We start from the raw sequence: 20118 nt of genomic DNA, 5'->3' as shown, positions 1-20118 counted from the left end.
TCACTAGTCTCATATAAAAGCTGAACAAGGGTTACTCACCTAGGGCAGGGTATGAGTCAAGCAGGAAAAGTCTGGTGAGAATGACTTTAATTTATTATGGGGGATATGGTGTTAGTTGGGTTGAACAGTAAAATGTAATTATTTAAAACTAGTTGAATGCTTTTTAATTCTAGTATTAAGGAATGTTTTCTTATGTTGGTAGCAGAATAAGTAGCAAATAAGTTATTTCTGTTTGGTGTGCATGTTATGAAACCTGGCTTATTTGCTCTCTAGAAAGCTAGCCGTAGATGAGGAGTAAAACATATTAACAACAGCAGTACTTAAACTAAGCTCTGGCTATAAAAATCTAAATCTACTCATCCCAATGCCTTAGGCCTTAAGGTAAAAAACTGGGGACTAATCAGGATTCATTAAAAAGTAACATAAGAGTGGCCATACTAGGTCAGACCAAAAGTCTGTCTAGCCCAGTATCCTGTCTTCTGATAGTGGCCAATGCTATGTACCCCAGAAGGAATGACCAGAACAGGTAATCATTAAGTGATCCATTCCCAGCTTCTGGCAAACAGACTAGGGACACTATCCCTGCCCATCTTAGCTAATAGTCATTGATGGACCTATGCTGTATGAATTTATCTAGTTTTTTTTTTTACCCTGTTACAGTCTTGACCTTCACAACATCCTCTAGCAAGGAGTTCCACAGGTTGACTGTGTTGTGTGGAAAAAATACTTCCTTTTGTTTTGTTTTAAACTGATTACCTATTAATTTCATTTGGTGGCTCCTAGATCTTGTCATGAGAAGGAGTAAATAACACTTCCTTATTTACTTTCTCCACACCACTTATGATTTTACAGACCTTTATCCTATCCCCCCTTAGTTGTCTCTTTTCCAAGCTGAAAAGTACCAGTCTTATCTTTCCTCATACAGCAGTTGTTCCATACCCCAATCATTTTTGTTGCCCTTTTCTGAACTTTTCTATGGTTTTTTATTTATATCTATATATATATATATAGTAATGGGGTGACCACATCTGCACACAGTATTCAAGATGCAGGCATACTATGCCTTTATACAGAGGCAATGTGGTATTTTTCTGTTTTACTATCTATCCCTTTAATGATTCCCAACATTTTGTTTTTTTGACTGCTGCTGCACGTTGAGTGGATATTTTCAGAGAACTATCCACAATGACTTCAAGATGTTTCTTGAGTAGTAACAGCTAATTTAGACACCATTTTATATGTATAGTTGGTATTGTTTTCCAGTGCATTACTTTGCATTTATCAACATTGGATTTTTTTTTTTTTTTTTTTGCGTACCCAGTTTTGAGAGATCCTTTTGTAGCTCTTAGTCTTCCTGGGACTGAACTACAATCTCGAGCGATTTTGTATCCTCAGCAAATTTTGCCACCTCACTGTTTGTTTACCCCTTTTTCCAGATCATTTATGACTAGGACTGTCCCAGTACAGATCCCTGGGGGACACCACTATTTACCTCGCTCCATTCTGAAAACTGGCAATTTGTTCCTACCCTTTGTTTCCTACATTTTAACCAGTTACCAGTCCATGAGAGAACCTTCCCTCTTATCCCATGGTAGCTTACTTTCCTTAATAGCCTTTGGTGAGGGACCTTGTCAAAGGCTTTCTGAAAATCTAAACACACTATATCCACTGGATCCCCTTGTTCACATGCTTGTTGACCTCCCTCAAAGAATTCTAGTAGATTGGTGAGGCATGATTTCCCTTTACAAAAACCATGTTGACTCTTCCCCAATAAATTATGTTCATCTTTGTGTCTGACAATTTTGTTCTTTACTATAGCTTCAACCCATTGGCATGGTACTGAAGTCAGGCTTACCAGCCTGTAACTGCTGGAATCCCCTCTGGAGCCCTTTTTAAAAATTGGCATCACATTAGCTATCCTCCAGTCACTTGGTATAGAAGCTGATTTAAATGATTGGTTACAGACTATACTTAGTAGTCCTGCAATTTCACATTTGATTTCCTTATCAACATCAACATATCCAACGGTGTTCTAAATATACTTCAGTATATGGGGAAGAGACCAACAAAGTGCAGTACTGATTAAAAAAAGTAGAACTTCAATAAAAAAGAATATAACACTGAAACGAATGCAAAAGGCTGAAATGAGTCCCTCAGCCAAGTTATGCTTTTACTAACCTACCTTATTTTTGAAAGTGTTTTTTTTTTTTTTTTTTTTTTTTTTTTTTCCCCCTTCCCATCCCTTCTGCACCGCAGTGAAAATTGCCATGGGGCTAGAGCAAGTATTTTCTCTTGTCCCTTTTGGTTATAGCCATCATAGAAGATTCGGGTTCAAAGAGACCTCAGGAGGTCATTTATTCCAACCCTTGCTCAAAGCAGGACCAATCCCAGCCAGGTTTTTGTCAAGCCTGACCTTAAAAATCTCTAAGGGTGGCACCACCTCCCTAGGTAACCCATTCCAGTGCTTCACCACCCTCTTGGTGAAATAGTGTTTCCTATTATCCAACCTAGACCTCCCCCACTGCAACTTGAGACCATTGCTCCTTGTTCTGTCATCTGCCACCACTGAACAGCCAAGCTCCATCCTCTTTAGAACCCCCGCCCCCTTTAGGTAGTTGGATTTGATAGCAGCCTTCCTCCTCTCTTCTCTTCTGCAGACTAAATAAGCCCAGTTCCCTCAGCCTCTACTCATAAGTCATGTGCCCCAGCCCCCTAGTTTTTTGTTGCCCTCCGCTGGACTCTCTCCAATTTGTAATGACATACTGGGAAAGAGCTTAGGAATGCTAAACATTTAGACTTGCATGCTAGCGTGGTGGTAACTAAGGATAACTAGACTTGTGCTTCAGCACCCAATGCCCAGCAATCAGTAATTGGGTTAAGAACCTCATCTTCCCATCTGAATTAACATAACAGTACATCTGGCTCTACCCACTGCTGGAGACAGTATATTGGACTAGATGGCTATGGAAAGTCCTATTTAGATTTATACAGTGTACTAGTTCTTTTAGAGGCCAAACTAACACTAATGTGGTGGTGTCTTGACTTATTTGACTCTCCAACAAAATGAGAAGAAATGCCCATCTGAATGTGGGAAGGCATCTGAACAGATAAGATGGACTAAGTCTCAACTCCTTTGGCTAAATCAAGTTACTGTTAGGGGGTTTGCCCACTACCTCCAAGTTTTTATAAAAAAAAAAACTGACCACTGTGTACTCCTGACCTAGCCCTAACCACCTGTCAGAAGGAGCACTGTAACTGGACATACCAAAGGCTGACCCTCTGGTGGTCAGTATTTGCCTACTCCCAGAGCTGGCCCTATCTGAGTGAGTAACAACACCTGGCCCAAAGTTCTACACTAATCTTCCAATTAGGAAGGTGGGATTGACCTTGTGACCAGAACTAAAGAAACCAGTACCTCCTAAGTGATTCTTACACTCCTAGGAAACCGAAGAATTGCTGGGCATGTCTTTTCTCCAAATAGATTATATCATGTCAGGTGCAATATGCAATGCTATATACAATACGCTATCCTCTCCAAAATTCTCCTGATGATCTCATTCCTGGTAGATGAGAACTCTCTCCTTTTTCCCCCTTCCCCTCTGTGTATTTGGAACAGCACTTGCTACTATCTAATGCCCCCCCCCCTTTTTTTTTTTTTATTTTTTTTTTTTTTTTACAATAAGCTTTGAAAGCAGGAGGGCGTAGATGGCAATCTTTAGCCTGTTGGACTTAGAGCTCTATCTTGCAGAGAATGGTATGGCTCAGGATAAAATGCCTCACCTTTTCATTCTTTTCAGTGATCTCTAACTTCATCATGTCTATAGATGAAAACAAAACAAATGCTGCTTTCCTAGAGACTGTTGATCAGGAGCATCAGGTAGGTACATTATTGGTTGCTAAGTAGGTAGAATTAAAGCAGGCTTGTAAACTAGCCTATATAACCACAATCAGATTGGGTGGTTTTTTTTCCTAAAAGAAATACTTTAATTCTTCCAGAAGACATGGGAACAAACTACTGGATGAAATTCTACAGCCTGTCTCTTGCAGGACAAGACTAGGTCACAATGGTCCCTTCTTGCCTTAAACCAATTCATAATTCATGAGTGTTAAACTAGAAATGACAACACAACCACTGCTGGAATGAAATCACATCAGATCTCTCTAACATGTAGTCTTCAACTCTGGAACATATTCCCTTTGGGTCTGTCAGAGCCTGACTTCACTGGGAGTTGAGCATAATTGGTAGCTGATAGGGGGTCGCCAAAGCTTCAGCGCATGTCACAATCTTATCTATTATCTGACTCTTTCTTGGGATTGGTGAAGGAAGAGTCCTACCTTTTGTGTCTGATTGGTGCTAATTGTATCTACTGATCAAACTACTGTACACTATTGGCAAGCTTCAACACTGCCTACAGGTGTGGATAGTAGCACCTTAAATGAATCTAAATAAGATTGCTTTCCTGGACTTTAGAGGCTAATAGAGCATCTTAGGTGGGATATCCTGACATAAGTCTCTCTTCAGTCTGCAAACCTTCTAGTTCTATCCCAGGAATGGACTTGCAAAACTAATAGCAAGTGATAGATTAGTTCTTGCTAAATTGCATGGCCTCTCAGCAAAATACTTCTGGGCACTATAACTAAGCACAAGGAGGTATCTGGAGGAGAAACTAAACCTTTGCTGGAGTCTCTGAAAAAGTTAGGCGGTACTGATTCAACAGCCCTAAGATTCTCAGGTGGGAAAGGATATCTGTGCAAGTGTTACTGAGAATCTGTTTAACCAGCTGGACTCTAACTTTCTTCCCTTTCTTAGAGTGTAGTGAGTAGGGTGGCCAATCCGCCACTGGTCAGCTCTACCTATGACAAGGTTTCTACTACTTACACTGCCACTAAAGAAGACCATTCACTCATCAAGTCAGTCTGTGGTGTTGCAGAGATGGGAGCGAAGACCATTGCTACTGCTGCAGTTGACGGTGTACAACCAATTCTGACCACGCTTGAACCTCAGAGTGAGTAATGCTGTATCTGGGTGATGGGCATTTCTGCAAAAAGGCATATTGGGAGGGAGCTGAAGAAGGTGAAGCATCGTTTCCATGTGAAATAGTGCAGGTTCGCTCTGTATGTGCTGACATCACCTCCAAAGAAGAGGATAATAAATAAAATATATTTTATATAGCACCCAAAACTACTAGGCAACATAGACATTTAAGACCAATCCTGCTCTGAAAAACCCACAATGTAAATAAACATGCAGACAAACAGGAGGGATGGCAGAAAACTATTAACAGGTCTTTCCTTATAGGTTTTTACTCTTGGCAGTTGGGTTTTGTCTTGACCTTTGGCAACTTTGCTCATCAAAACTGACAAATTCTGTCTTATTAGTAAATATGCCAAACAAATATTGCTCAGCTTTACAGTCAAATCTGTAAAACCTACAGCAAGCTTATCTACTCCTGTCCAAGTCGACAGCTTACTTACCAGCCAATAAACTGCTGGGTAACTTAACCAGCTAAAGCATAACTGGCCTACAAAAACCAATTACATACATCAGATGAAATGCAGCCAGCAGGATAGAAGGTAAACCTTAAGCAGTTTTGATTGCAATATGGTTTTGCCAGGACAGATAAATCTGACAAATGTCCATAAATAAAACCACTGTCGAGACAAATTGGAGGATTGGGCCAAAAGAAATCTGAGGTTCAACAAGGACAAGTGCAGAGTCCTGCACTTAGGACAGAAGAATCCCATGCACTGCTACAGGCTGGAGACAACTGGCTAAGCAGTTCTGCAGAAAAAGACCTGGAGATTAGAGTGGATGAGAAGCTGGATATGAATCAACTGTGTCCTTGTTGCCAAGAAAGCTAATGGCATATTGGGCTGCATTAGTAGGAGCATTGCCAACAGATCGAGGGAAGTGATTATTCCCCTCTATTCAGCACTGGTGAGGCCACATCTGGAGCACTGCATCCAGTTTTGGGCCCCAATACAGAAAGGATGTGGACAAATTGGAGAGAGTCCAATGGAGGGCAACAAAAATGATTAGGGGGCTGGGGCACATGACTTATGAGGAGAGGCTGAGGGAACTGGGCTTGTTTCTTCTGCAGAAGAGAAGAGTGAGGGGGGGATTTGATAGCAGCCTTCAATTATCTGAAGGGGGGGTTCCAAAGAGGATGGAGCTATTCTATTGATAGAACAAAAAGCAATGGTTTCAAATTGGAGTAGGGGAGGTCTAGGTTGGATATTAGGAAACACTATTTCACTAGGAGGGTGATGAAGCACTGGATTGGGTTACCTAGGAAGGTGGTGGAATCTACATCCTTAGAGGTTTTTAAGGCCTGGCTTGACAAAGCCCTGGCTGGGATGATTTAGTTGCAGGTTGGTCCTGCTTTGAGCAGGGGGTTGGACTAGCTGACCACCTGAGGTCTCTTCAGCCCTAATCTGATTCACTGTTCAGATTCCTTAATTTGAAGACACAAGTCTTGCTATTGTCACGTGACTTAATGGAGAGCAGGATCAATTTTTTTTTTAGATTCTAAAGGCAATATAGCAACATTAAAAACCTAGTTTGAGTTACTGTAGCCAAACACACTAATTTGTAGGCCCTACTTGAATTGTGGGATGATTGTCAAAATTGTGGCTCAGTTGTGGACAAGGTATGGGAAAATTGCAGAAAAGTAGTAATGGTCCTTATTTGCAGTAATTAAGTCATTACTGTTCTGCAACTTTTCACTGTTGGGAACACACAGCTGAGAGTAGGGGGAGGGGGTTTGCTGTCAGCAGTAGCACAGAGCTCCTACAGGCAAAATTGCAGTGAAAGCCTAATGTTGCAGAAGCCTCATAGTGTGGAAACCTCAATATCCCAAATTAAGTAGGGCTTTACTAACTTATAATTTACAATAGCAGATAAGGTGATAAGTAATAGTCAGCATGGATTTGTCAAGAACAAATCATGCCCAAACAACCTGATGGGTTTCTTTGACAGGGTAACAAGCCTTGGGGGCAAGGGAGAAGCCATAGACATGGCATATCTTGACTTTAGTAAAGCTTTAGATACAGTCTCGCATGACCTTCTCATAAACTAGGGAAATACAACCTAGATGGAGGTACTATAAGGTGGGTGCAAAACTGATTGGAAAACCATTCCCAGAGAGTAGTTATTAGTGGTTCATAGTCCTGCTGGAAGGGCATAACAAGTTGGGTCCTGCAGGGATCTGTTCTAGGTCTGGTTCTGTTCAATATATTCAGTGATTTATATAATGGCACAGAGTACCCTTATAAAGTTTGCAGATGATACCAAGCTGGGAGGGGGTGCAAGTGCTTTGGAGGATAAGATTAAATTTGAAATGGCCTGAAAATAAACAGGATGAAATTCAAAAAGGACAAATGCAAAGTATTCCACTTAAGAAAGAATAATCAGTTGCACACATACAAAATAGGAAATAACTGCCTAGGAAGGAGTACTGCAGGAAAGGGATCTGGGGATCAGAGTGGACCACAAGCCAAATGAGTCAACAGTGTAACGCTGTTGCAAAAAAAGCAAACATCATTCTGGGATGTATTAGCAGGAGTGTTGTAAGCAAGACATGAAGTAATACTTCTGCTCTACTCTACACCGATTAGACTTCAACTGGAGTATTGTGTCCAGTTCTGGGTGCCACACTTCAGAAAAGATGTGGACAAACTGGAGAGTCCAGAGAAGAGCAACAAATGATCAAAGGTCTAGAAAACATGACCTATGAGGGAAGATTGAGGAAAACTGGGTTTGTTTCTTCTGGAAAAGAGGAGACTGAGAGGGGACATAACTTTTCAAGTACATAAAAGGTTGTTACAAGGAAGAGGGAGAAGAATTGTTCTCATTAACCTTTGCAGATAGGACAAGAAATGGGCTTAAATTGCAGTAAGGGTGGTTTAGGTGGGACATTAGGAAAAACTTCCTAACTGTCAGGGTGGTTAAGCACTGGAATAAATTGCCTAGGGAGGTTGTGGAATCTCCATCATTGGGGATTTTAAGAGCAGGTTAGACTAACACCTGTCAGGGATGGTATAGATAATACTTCTGCCATGAGTGTAGGGGACTGGACTAGATAACCTCTCAATGTCCCTTCCAGTCCTAGGACTCTAAAACATTCTTTCCAAACTGCCTGCATAATTAAACATTAACTTACTGACAGGCTCTTCCTGGAGGTATAGCAAGCCATAGACTTCTCACCCACAATCAGCTTATTTGTAGTATGGGAGCACCTCAGTGTCCTAAATGATACAGTCCAGATCCCATTTGTCTAGGCACTGTAAACATTGTAACAAGACCACCTCTGACTTAGTCTCTTGAAATCAGTTGTCCCAGTTCCAAGCTTTCTCTGATACTCCAGGGAACTCTGCTAAAACTGAAAAGAACTTTGAGGGACTAAAGTTGGCTTTTTACAGTTTCAGCAGTAAACGAATATGCCTGCAAAGGACTGAACAAGCTGGAGGAGAAACTGCCAATTCTTCAACAGCCAGCTGATAAGGTAACTTTTTTTTGTCAAGAGAACTATTGGACAGAAGGATGCAGCAGTCTTACTTTGATTAGAATAATCTAAATGAGTGGATTCTGATGTCATAGTCATGGGAGCAGTCCCTGGTCATAAGGCCTTGGCCAAACCACATGGCTGCCTTGAAACAAAGGCTGGCAGTAAGGAGCTGCCCCAAATGAAGGCTGTTCTGATGGAAGAAACTACTAGTGGAAAATAAGGAAGTGAATTTGGTGCTGAAGCCTAAGACTAAAAAACTGTATGGACAGAGCATGACACATCCCCCATTAAAACCACTCTTGTACTCATTCATAATCTGTTAACACCACTTTTTTTTTCCTAGGTGATCTCAAACACCAAGGAGCTAGTATCTTCCACAGTAACAAGCACCAAGGATGCAGTTGTCAGTGCTGTCACAGAAGCAAAGGATGTAGTAACTGGAATGATGGGAAAGACAAGAGAGACTGTGCAGGGTAGTATGGATGCCACCAAATCTGTAATGACTAGCAGCATGAGTGCTGTCATGGAATCAAGTGTGGGGCAGAAGGTTGTGAGCAGCATTGACACATTGCTGGGGAAATCAGAGGAACTGGTGGACTTCTACCTCCCTATAACAGATGAAGAATTAGGTCAGTGCACTCTTCCCAGTACGCTAAATCGAGGAGATATAACTCTGACTTCCTGGACAATCTCAATTTTTCTAATGTTAAATGTCTACTCATACCTTACTTTAAGTGGCAGATAATTATACTATTATCTTCACAAACGTCCCTCCCATAAAGCATGCATTCAACCAGGAGTGGGGGAGGGTGTTGGCATGCAGGATCAGAACTACAACTCTGATTCTACTGAAATGAACATACATCTCTAATCTCAAGATGCTAATTAGCAGCTCTTCACTGAGGCTACCTGGTGCAGCCTTTGAGCTTCTCACCCATAACATGGGGCTGATTGGCATGGCTTCCTAGTACTGCATTGTCTGCAGCAAACTTGAGTTAATTTAGGATTTCATGGGTATGGGTATACCTGCAGGTACTACAGAGCTGATGGTGACTGTTCACCAGGGCCAGCTCTAGGCACCAGCAAAACAAGCTGGTGCTTGGGGGTGGCACATTTTTAGGGGTGGCATGGCTGGTGCCAGAATGCCACCCCTAAAAATGTGCCCCGGCCGCCCTAGCTCACCTCCGCTGCTGCTGCCACGGCGCATGAAACAGCTGATTCGTGTGCTGCTGCTGCTCCCCCTCCCTCCCAGGCTCTCAAGTCTGGGAGGGAGGGGGGGAGCAGCGGCGCGCAAATTAGCTGTTTCGCATGCCGCAGCGGCTCAGGGTCTCCCCCTTCCTCCCAGGCTCTCAAACCGGGGGGGGGGGACTCCGAGTGGCTGCGGCGCGGGCACCGCTTCTCCCCTTCCCTCCCTCCTAGGCTTGAGAGCCTGGGGGGAGGAGCAAGGGGCGGAGTTGAGGCGGGGCCAGGGGTGGGGTAATTAAAGAACTGGGGAGGGGGTGGCCAAAATTGTGTTTGCTTTGGGCAGCAAAAATCCTAGAGCCAGCCCTGCTGTTCACACATCTAGGTCTCTACCATCCCAAAGCTTACTCTATACAATAGATGCTAAAAAGCTTTATTTACTGCTCCTGTTCCCCTTCATTTTCTAAACAGGTGAGTACTATGCAGGTGTTGATCCACTGTAGCCCATCTTATGTAATGCTTTGTATAAAATCTCTTAAGTGCATAGATTTCCCAGTTGGTCTGAACTCTGAATACACTACTCTACAGCCAAAATGCTTCTGAAATAAATGTAGTCAAACTTTACTAATTCTGGGTCACTGAGAAAAAAAATGCTTGAAATTGTTGATTGGCTCTAGTTTTCAAGCTATGCTATTGGGTCAGTATATACGACCCTTGACTTGGGAATGGCAGAGGATAAGTGAGTTATAAAGGGAAGGATCTCAATTTAAACCAGAAATGACTAAAATACATCTTTGACTGGATCTATAAATAAATCTGACTGGGTTTGGACAGTACTTGCTTTTTAGGCAAAACAATGAATGATGCAATCTGAAGCTGGTGATGCAATTCATATCATGTATGATGCAATATGTTGTTCCTAGAAATCATGGATGATGCAATCATAATGAAGCTTACATCACTCTACTGAACAAATTGCCCTATATCAGCTCTAGAAATCATACAGTGTCATGCTCTCTCATTTGTCAGTGTTTGATTTTTTGCAAAGGGACACATTTCTGTTTGGCCAAAGTGAGCAGAGATGCCTCGTACTTGTGTCAACAGCAGATAACTTCTGCTATGTTTGTGGTGAAGTGACTTTTGCATCATAAAAGTGTAGTATAACCACTATGGTTAAGAACTCCAATTTTGCAGCCAAAATAAAGGTGATAGGCTATCAGGACAAGAGGTGGGCCCCACACATATGCTGCAACACTTGTGCAACAAATCTTCACCAGTGGTTGAACAGGAAAAGGAAATCTATGCCTTTTGCAGTGCCAATGGTCTGGAGAGAGCCAACAGATCATACCAGCAATTGTTACTTCTGCATGGTGCCTCCAGTTGGGAAAGGTGTCAAAGAAGAAAAAGTGGACTGTGCATTATCCAAACATTCCATCAGCTGTATGCCCAGTACCCCACGGAGAAGGACTGCCGGTTCCTGATGCACCAGAATAATTCTCACTTGAGTCAGACGGGGAAGAGGATGAAACTTCTGGTCCTGAACCATCAATGTCACAGGACCCACATTTTCTCCCATCCTCCTCCAAACCACACCTCATAACACAAGGTGAACTGAATGACCTTGTCAGGGATTTAGAACTACCCAAGAGTAAGGCAGAGCTGTTGGGCTCCAGACTACAGCAGTGGCCTCTCCTGGCAGGTGGTGGTAGGGTTTCCATGTTCCATGACAGTCAAAAGGATCTTGTCCCATTCTTCTTCATGGAAGGTGATCTTGTAGCCTGCAACAACATCCATGGTGTGATGGCAGCCCTCAACATTCATCATGATCCAGATGAGTGCAGACTGTTCATTAATTCATCAAAGACTAGTCTTAAAGCTGTTTTACTGCATAATGGCAATGTTTTGCCATCAATTCCAGTTGGTCATGCAGTCCACATGAAGGAAACCTAGGACAACATGAAACAACTTTTGAAGTGCATAAACTATGACCAACATCAGTGGCAGCTTTGTGGCAATTTGAAGGTTGTTGCTCTCTTGCTTGGTCTGCAGACTGGATACACAAAGTACTGCTGTTTTCTCTGCGAATGGGATAGTCCTGCAAGAGATTCCCACTAAATCAAGAAAGATTGGCCACTCCGACAGTCATTGGAGCCTGGGAGGAAAAGTGTTCAGCATCCACCACTTGTTGAATCAAGGAAGATTTTGTTACCACCCTTACACATCAAGCTGGGTCTGATGAAGAACTTTGTCAAGGCCATTGACAAAACACAAGCAGCTTTCAAGTACCTCCATGGAAATTTTCCACGGTTAAGTGAAGCTAAGATAAAGGAAGGTGTCTTTGTTGGGCCTCAGATTCGTGAACTTCTTCGAGATGATGCATTTGACCATGCACTGCGTGGCAAGGAAAAGACGGCATGGAAAGCCTTCCAGTTTGTGGCAATAAATTTTCTCGGAAACAACAAGGCAGACAACTACAGGTTGTTGGTGGAAAACCTCCTCAAGGCATACAAAAGCCTTGGTTGCAACATGTCACTAAACATTTTTTGCACTCTCATTAGTTTTTTTTTTTTTTCCACCGAACTGCAGAGCAGTGAGCGACTAGCACGGCGAGTGATTTCACCAGGACATTGCAACAATGGAGAAACGCTATCAGGGCAAATGGAGCCCATCAATGCTTGCAGACTATTGCTGGACAGTGACAAGAGATGCTCCATTTAATGAATACAAGAGACAAGCCAAGAAGCGCCGAGTAGACACTGAATAGGACTAAACTATGTACATAGTTTTTTGCCTTGTTTCATAATTTTTATTTATATAACCCTTTTGCTGATTTTTAAAGTGTTACATAAACAGGACAGGTGAAATATTATCATGTAAAGCAACCATAAACACAAAGAGACCTAGGTTTACAATTTAGGATTAAAACTCTATCTACACAATGTACATAGACATAAAATGTAAAAACTTATCTTAAACAGTAGCAAATCAGTTGTTTTAATTGTCATATTTGAAATCAGCACATCAAAATACATAATAGCACATTTTCTCTCTGAAGCAGATGACTTCTCAAATTATAGACCAGTGATACAGGGTATCTTAGCAGCATGAACTCTTTACTAGTTGATCAGCTCTCAAAGGCAGTTGCTTAATCTGGATAACCTGTCAGACCTTTCCAATGATGAACTTTTAGCCTGCTATTCCACTAGATAATGACTTCCCCCTACCCAAATCATCTTGTACTAAAGCTATTTAAAGAGGCTGACTTGAGACAGGCTGCAGGCTGTAACTGGAATAGACTCCCAATGACAGCCTATAATAGGGGCTGCTTCTTACTACACTAGTGCACAAATACTAATCCTCTAGTGATTAGATTAACACAAACACTGTCCTTGACTGTAAATTACTGATCCTATTTTAGTTCAATTATGTGGCCTTGTTGGCCCTTTGTATCAAATGAAATCCTCTGGGTACTGAGTTAACTAAGAATGTGTTTGTGCTGCACAAGCACGAATTGGGGAAAGGATTCCTAGCACCAGGGAGTGATTACAACAGATCAAAATTATGGCCTCCTGCCTCCCCCATCACCATGGTACTTCATCTGACTCTCAGCCTTGACTAGGATTAACCCTTGTTCTTCTCCTTCCTTTCAGTTAAGCTTGCAACATCTCTGGAGGGGTTTGAAGTGGCCTCGGTAGAGCAGCAGAGACAGCCAAAGAGTTACTATGTACGTTTGGGTTCCCTTTCAACCAAACTCCGCCAACGAGCCTACCAGCACTCCCTGGGCAAGGTGAAACAAGTTGGACAAAGTACAAAGGAGGCCCTCTTCCAGCTTCAGCAAACCATTGATCTGGTAGGGAATGCAAATCATAGGTTTGGGGGAGGGGGGGTTCCCCCTAAAAGCATTGTCATGGAGTTGTATAGTGATTGAACCCTATATATGAATAGCTTTCTGTGGGATGCCTATATTTGCCTACAATAGCAAGGCTTAAAACATTGTCATTGTGGTGGTACAGCCTGTTTCTTCACAGATCAGCCTATAAAAGCAAGGGGGATTGGAGAGGTGGAGAAATACTACTTCCTCAGGATTTGCTGCCAATTTTTTTAATCTTGCAAATACTTTCAGATTCACCTGCCATGTGGTGCATCTATCTACTAAGGAAATAGAGGCGAGCAAAAAGCTTTCTCAACCATAAGCAGGGCCCCGTGTACTCACTTTCACAGCCACGTCTTGTGAAATCCAGCCTCTGCTCCGGAGTCTGATTCACTTTAAACTGATTTTGACACTACCGGTGTTGCCATCAAATCCTGGGGACAAGAAATTGATCTAAAAGCATCTCTTGCAGACCACCTAAATCACACCACCTAAAACACAAACTGCACCTTGAGATCTGAGTACACTAAAACATGATATGCCAACACATCCAATTGCTAAACACTTCAGTAGACTAAACAAATGTTCTTACACAAGATGTTGCCTCTCATGTCTCCCAGGTAAGATATAGAAGACACAGCCATTGTACTGACACACATTCCATTCTGTAGCTGGTTCACTTCAACTTCTAGTCAAAATGAAGCTGTAGCAGAATTTTAGCATGGCTCACAGCACACTGAAGAACTTGATTTCTCCCCCATGTACTCTGCAAGATGACCCTATCCTAAGACAAGACCAACAGACCTCTAATGAGCTGTGATTCTCATGAATGTTTCCATGAAAACATTTAGTATGCTGATAGTATACAGGACAACTTATGACATGGGATGGGGAGAGCTCAGATGTCTCCTGTCAGTCTTTTTATTTTAAAATATCCACCACTTGGCATATTCCAGAGAGGACTTTTTTTTTTCCTTAGTCACCCCCCCCTGCCCCCGGCTGGGTGATCTACCAATAACCAGAGGAGCCATCGCCCCAAGGCAGCAGAAGCATCCCAACCTTTTTGTATTCAGTGACAGAATTTTGACAGGAATCCACAGCGCTCTAGAGACATTGCTGTTTCTCACTGAAGTCAGACTTCAAGCATCTCGTCGTTTTTGTTTTTCTTTTAATCTCTCCAGATTGACTATGCTAAAGAGGCCGTGGGTCTGAAGCTTCATGATGGCCAAGAGAAGCTGAATCAAATGTGGCAGGAGTGGAGCAGGAGGGAGATAGGAGCAAATGAGGACAAAGACTCTGCAAAGCCAGAGGTATCACCCTTACTGGAAAAACAGTCTAGCATTACTTTAGGTTAACTCTAGTGTTTAAATCACAGGACTATTCGTAGTTAAATTTAGAGGTAGTATTCAGATGTCATGCATTCAACCCTGCACTCTAATTATAATGTATGAATGTTTTTATACATGGTTATTTCCCATTAATTGCTAACTTGCTTCTTCACAGCTGATTGAGTCTCAGACACTGGCTGTTTCACGTAGCATCATCCATCACTTGCAGGCCATCTGTCTCACCCTAGTATCCAGCATCCAGGGCCTCCCAGCCAATATGCAGGACCGGGTCCAACAGATCCTAAGCGGCCTAGAAGACCTCCATGCTTCCTTCTCTACTGCTGCTTCCTTCCAGGATCTCTCCAGCAGTGTCCTCTCCCAGAGCAGAGAGAAGGTGACCAAAGCACAGGAGTCTCTGAATGAGCTTCTGGAGTATGTGGTGCACAACATTCCCCTCACATGGATTGTGGGACCCTTTGCTTCATCTGGAGACTCTGCAGTGGATGACAAAGTGGAGAAGGACTAGACCGTCCTCACTGCCTCTAGACAAAGGAAGACCACAGAAGCTCTGAACTCTCCTTGTAAAGGACATGACAGACCTATAGGTCTTAGTCTTCAGCCTACATTTGACATCCTTCAGAGAATAATATAAACCTGTTGCCTTTACCTTGCAGGAAACTGACATCCATACACTTTCTCTTGACCAATTCAATGGGCCTGGAACCCCTTTGTTCTGAAATCTGAGACTTTTTTCCATGTTTGCAATCTCAAATCAATTGTTGGCGCTTATACTCCTGCATGTGCAAACAGTCTACGATCAGGTCTAGTGTATGATCGTTTGGCTGCCTATGAGGCTCAAAGCAAACTCCAACTTGTAACCCTAATGCCCAAAAGTCAGTCTGTTGGTCAGAAGCTGATTTCTCCCAGAAACTGCAGTAATATCTCTGGTAAAAGAGCCAATTCAAGTTGCCATCTTATATTGGAAAGAAACCCTCTACATGTAGAGACTTAGTGCAAAAGACCTTGCTTGCACTCTGCCTGCCCTTACAAAACAAGTTAACAATGGCTGTCAATCTACTAGACTCTAATCCTATTTTGTATTTAGACTTGATCTCTCTCTGTAACAACTGTCTTGCTGCCTTACTTTCTTAAAGGGAAGTGATAAATTCTGCTTAACATGCCACTGCTATGAGTCAAACAATATTGTATAAAATAAATACTACCTGCATTCTCAAATGAGTCTCTTGATTTAATGATCACTCTCTAGTGTTATGAAACTTCTTTTAGAGAATTTGGTTTGGATAGCAATGTACAATTTCATTCCTTGATCCCTTCAAACATAGCATAATCCTGGTCCAGAAGGCCTAGCGAGGGCTTCATTGCTTAGTGCTATTCCTAAATGTTGGCAAGAGGTGAAACCTCACATAAACAAGATGTAGTTGGCAAGCTTTACTAGGCACTGAACAACCTCTTTGAAGACCACTCACTGAGCACTTCAGAGCTGGATATGAGCAGATGTTCTCAGCTGAAAATGTCCCATTCAGTTTCCCTTACTAGAACCTTTCTGATCAATGTTCCCTTTCTCACTACTACCTCCTCCAAACTGAGGATAACTATGTAACCTTCCTAGCTACTGTTGTAGAGCAGGTCTTCCTGTGGAAAGGATGTGAAAAAGCTACTTTCTAATGTGGCACAATTATACATTGAAACTACAGCAAGGAGGAGAGACCAGGCATAAAACTATTGATGTGAAAAACAGTGAGCTTATGTTACCTCTGGGAGCAGGTCCTCCTTCTGAATAAGACTTTCCGCAGGTTTTAGTGCATTTCAAAACGAGTTCACATCAAGCAAAAGGTAGTGTTGGCATATTTAAAGTCTAATCTATATCTGGTATAAGGAAACCAGGGTCTGAATGAATACTTATAGCTAGCTGGGAGGAGAGACTTTGGGTGTGTTTGTAAATAGCAGAGCAGGAGCAAACAGACTGTTGTCAGTGATCAACTCTAGCTGGTGTTGAGTTACAAATCGCCTTGATACTAAATGCAGGATAGTGCAATAGTTAAAGTTCTAATTGTTGTAGAAATACAGGAAAGCATGACTGCTTAACCTGTCCCAAATAAAGGGTCACCCTCAGTTGAAAGAACCTCATTAAGAGGGGCCTGAATGACCAAGCCTGGTGAAAGTAAGAGGGGTGGGGACAGAGCCCAGCTAGGAGCTTATGGAAGACTCTTGGTGAAGGTTCAGACTGGTTTACCCTGTTCCTCATAACTATTCAAAGAATAGAGCTAAATAGGCTTCATTAGGAATATCTGCTCTAATTGCTTAATCGGCAACTGAAACCAGTTGTGGTAGGACTGTTTTTTGCCTTGCCTGCTTAGAACTAAAAATCAGAGGTGAAATCACTTGAGGTGGGGCTGTGTTACTTCCCAGCCTCTTAACTAACTGGAAATTACTAAAACTGATGTGCAGAGGTCACAGCAGAGAGAGTCAGGTGACTGATAGCTGGCTGGTGAGCAAGTGGCCAGCAGGGTGGCTTGCAGAGATGTGTGATGAGCAGCTAGGGGGGCAGCTGGTAGAGGACCAGAGCAGAACCGTACACAGGGGCAGCAACCAAGCACTCAAGTAGCAGAGCATGTAAGGAGCCTCCTTATCTCTCTCACCCCCACCCACCTCTGGGCCTGCACTGACCAAGGACAACAACTGAGTGGGGTGCAGTAAGGGGTCAGGCATGTGAAAGGGACTTTTGGTTGCTGGACTTAAGAACCTGAGGGGAAAAGGACACTGCCCAACTTCCCGGGGGGGGGGGGGAGAAGAGGGAAAGGGACTTTTGGTCATGGTTTGTTTATGAACCCTGTTTGCAGTGTTTTCAAATTAACAGTTACTTCCCTCCTTTTTATTAAAATGTTTGTTTTCTATACTCAGACACTGTGCTTGCAAGTGGGGAAGCATTGCCTCTAGAGGCACCCAGGAGTGGTATGTAATTTTCCCAGGTTACTGGGTGGGGCCTTGAGTCAGTTCTGCGTTGTATTGCTGGAGAGGAGCGCCTAGATATTGAACCTAGCCCTGGTTGCTGCTGCCTGCACCTGGCAGAGAGGTTACACTTGAATTCCTCACTCTTTTTTTTTTTTTTTTTTTTTTTTTTTTTGGTGGCTTTGTAAAACTGTGCTCCAAAAAGTTAGATGTAATGTTAAAAAAAATCTACAATTGTCAGAACACCTCATGCATAAGGATTCTCTTCAGTGGAAAGGTTAGCAAATATATTACTATTGCCATTGAATTTTTCTATACAGGTGCAATTCTTTCAAGTTCAATCATTACTTAAGTCTCTATCCTCTTAACATCCTTTTAGTTGGAGGCCAGTTAAGAAAGATCACTTCAGCATGTACTTTACAGATTGACTTCCTGAATCTATCCCTGTATCCTCAACATACAGCAGTTGCCACTACTACTATGCTAACTTACAAATGCTTTAGTAACTAAACACTAGTTAGTTACTTATATTCTGTACCTAGAATGGTATCAGCTGTTTCCTGTTTAATAGGAAATGCATGTCATTTCAGATGTGGCAGTCTGACCACTCAGAACATCCACAGAATGTAAAGGCTGCTACTGTCAGTTTCCCTTGAACTCATTTTTCAGTGACATTATAGCTTGGGTACCAAGAATATTTTCCCTTCTTTCACGCTATATTGCCTTCCTCCTGCAGATGAATCTCCATACATGATCACTGCACAGCACCCTTTCACCTTAGCTTATGAAATGGCTTGCAAAACAGGTTAGGTAGTGGTGTGATGCATTAGTTTGAATGCTTCTGGCATCTCTGCAAAGCCATAAGGCTTGGGGTGGCGGGGAGTTGTACATATATAATGTCCATTTGCCTTTGTATAACTACTTCATAAGTTTGTATACCAACTTAGTATATCTGTGCCAAGAGCATCTCTTCTCCCCAACATCCATCCATACTGGACTATATTATGTTCCACTATCAGTTAGTGATTCAAAGAAGGTGTCTTGTTACAGCACAGATGTATTAATGCTGCTGTTTTAGGAGGGTAATGTTTAACTGATGGGGAGAACAATTCTTGTAGCTTAGCACCTGTGCCCTAATTAATAGTCAAATTGTCCAAGTTAGCTCTTAAGCTAAATCTACTTCCCTTTGCCCTACCCTGTCACCTAATGCCCCTTGGACAAAGTTTTCACATCTAGCTACCTAAAGAAAGGAGAGCTGATCTGGAGGGAGCAAGTAGAGCTGGATGCAATTCAACTTTTTTCTTCCAAAAAATGGAAATTCCACAGCACTAAAATTTTCTGTTTTGATGAATTGTGCATGTAATTCTGAAAGTCAAAACATTTCATTTTGATACTTTAAGACATTGTGAAATGGCTTTTCATTTTTGACATTTCCTTCCCATCTATTAAATTTAAATAATGAGAATGAAATATTTCATGTGGGAGTAGTTTTTTTTTAAGCTGTCAATTTAACCCCAAACAACTTTATTTTTTTCATAATTGCCACAAACCAAAACTCCATTACTTGCACAGCAGTTAGCTGCCCTGTGATGTGATACACCTATTACTCTTGTGTAAGTTTGACCCTTATTTCCCTCTAGTTTTATTCTTAACCTTGATGCTTACCTTCTTACAGACAGCCCCCAACCTGAAGCACATACTCGACAGCACCTACACACAACAAAAACACCAACCCAGGAACCAATCCCTGCAACAAACCCTGTTGCCAACTCTATCTGCATATCTATTCAAGGGTCACCATCATAGGACCTAGCCACACCATCAGGGGTTCGTTCACCTGCACATCTACCAATGTGATATGTGCCAGCAAATGCACCTCTGCCAGGTACATTGGCCAAACCGGATCGTCTCTATGCAAAAGAATAAATGGACACAAATCAGACCTCAAGAATTGTAACCTTCAAAAACCAGCAGAACACTTTAGTTTCCCTGGACACTCAATAACAGACTTAAAAGTGGCAATTCTTCAACCAAAAAACTTCAAAAACAAACATCAACAAGAAATTACAGAACTGGAATTGACTTGCAAACTAGACACCATCAAATTAGGCCTGAATAAAGACTGGGAGTGGAGGGTTGCTACAAAAAGTAATTTTCCCTGTGCTGATACTCACCCCTTCTTGTCAACTATTGAGAATGGGCAATGTCCACCTTGATTGCATTGGCCTCATTAGCACTGACCCTCTACTTAGTAAGACAA

The 20118-nt window shown here is 42.2% G+C and overlaps 1 protein-coding gene across 4 annotated transcripts; it reads left to right on the top strand.

Annotated features, from left to right (window-relative positions):
- The first annotated feature begins 1 nt into the window (after position 1).
- LOC101943935 (perilipin-3-like) lies at positions 2–16140 on the top strand. Of its 4 annotated transcripts, none has more exons than XM_005292167.4 (8): positions 2–74; positions 3798–3877; positions 4811–5006; positions 8422–8504; positions 8851–9136; positions 13340–13539; positions 14742–14870; positions 15064–16140. In XM_005292167.4, the coding sequence occupies exons 2-8, from the start codon at positions 3815–3817 to the stop codon at positions 15412–15414; spliced, it is 1308 nt and encodes a 435-aa protein (XP_005292224.2). In that variant the 5' UTR covers positions 2–74; positions 3798–3814; the 3' UTR covers positions 15415–16140. The 4 variants fall into 4 exon arrangements, with proteins under 4 accessions (XP_005292224.2, XP_065405818.1, XP_065405820.1 ...); XM_065549746.1 differs by having other exon boundaries at positions 26–74; positions 3684–3877; XM_065549748.1 differs by lacking the exon at positions 3798–3877 and having other exon boundaries at positions 49–74.
- Positions 16141–20118: the final 3978 nt, after the last annotated feature.

The sequence above is a fragment of the Chrysemys picta genome, chromosome 6, assembly GCF_011386835.1.
Source record: "Chrysemys picta bellii isolate R12L10 chromosome 6, ASM1138683v2, whole genome shotgun sequence".
In the NCBI taxonomy this organism is placed as follows: Eukaryota; Metazoa; Chordata; order Testudines; family Emydidae; genus Chrysemys; species Chrysemys picta.
Note: the sequence above shows the minus strand (reverse complement) of the source record. Positions and strands in the feature narration are given on the sequence as shown.

Bases quoted from the DNA above. Each gene is read 5' to 3' on its own strand.
- LOC101943935 (XM_065549746.1), top strand. From the start codon at position 3,752: ATGGTATGGCTCAGGATAAAATGCCTCACCTTTTCATTCTTTTCAGTG. The intron at 5,007-8,421 runs GTGAGTAATGCT...GGCTTTTTACAG, and splicing joins GACCACGCTTGAACCTCAGA to TTTCAGCAGTAAACGAATAT. The intron at 8,505-8,850 runs GTAACTTTTTTT...TTTTTTTCCTAG, and splicing joins TTCAACAGCCAGCTGATAAG to GTGATCTCAAACACCAAGGA.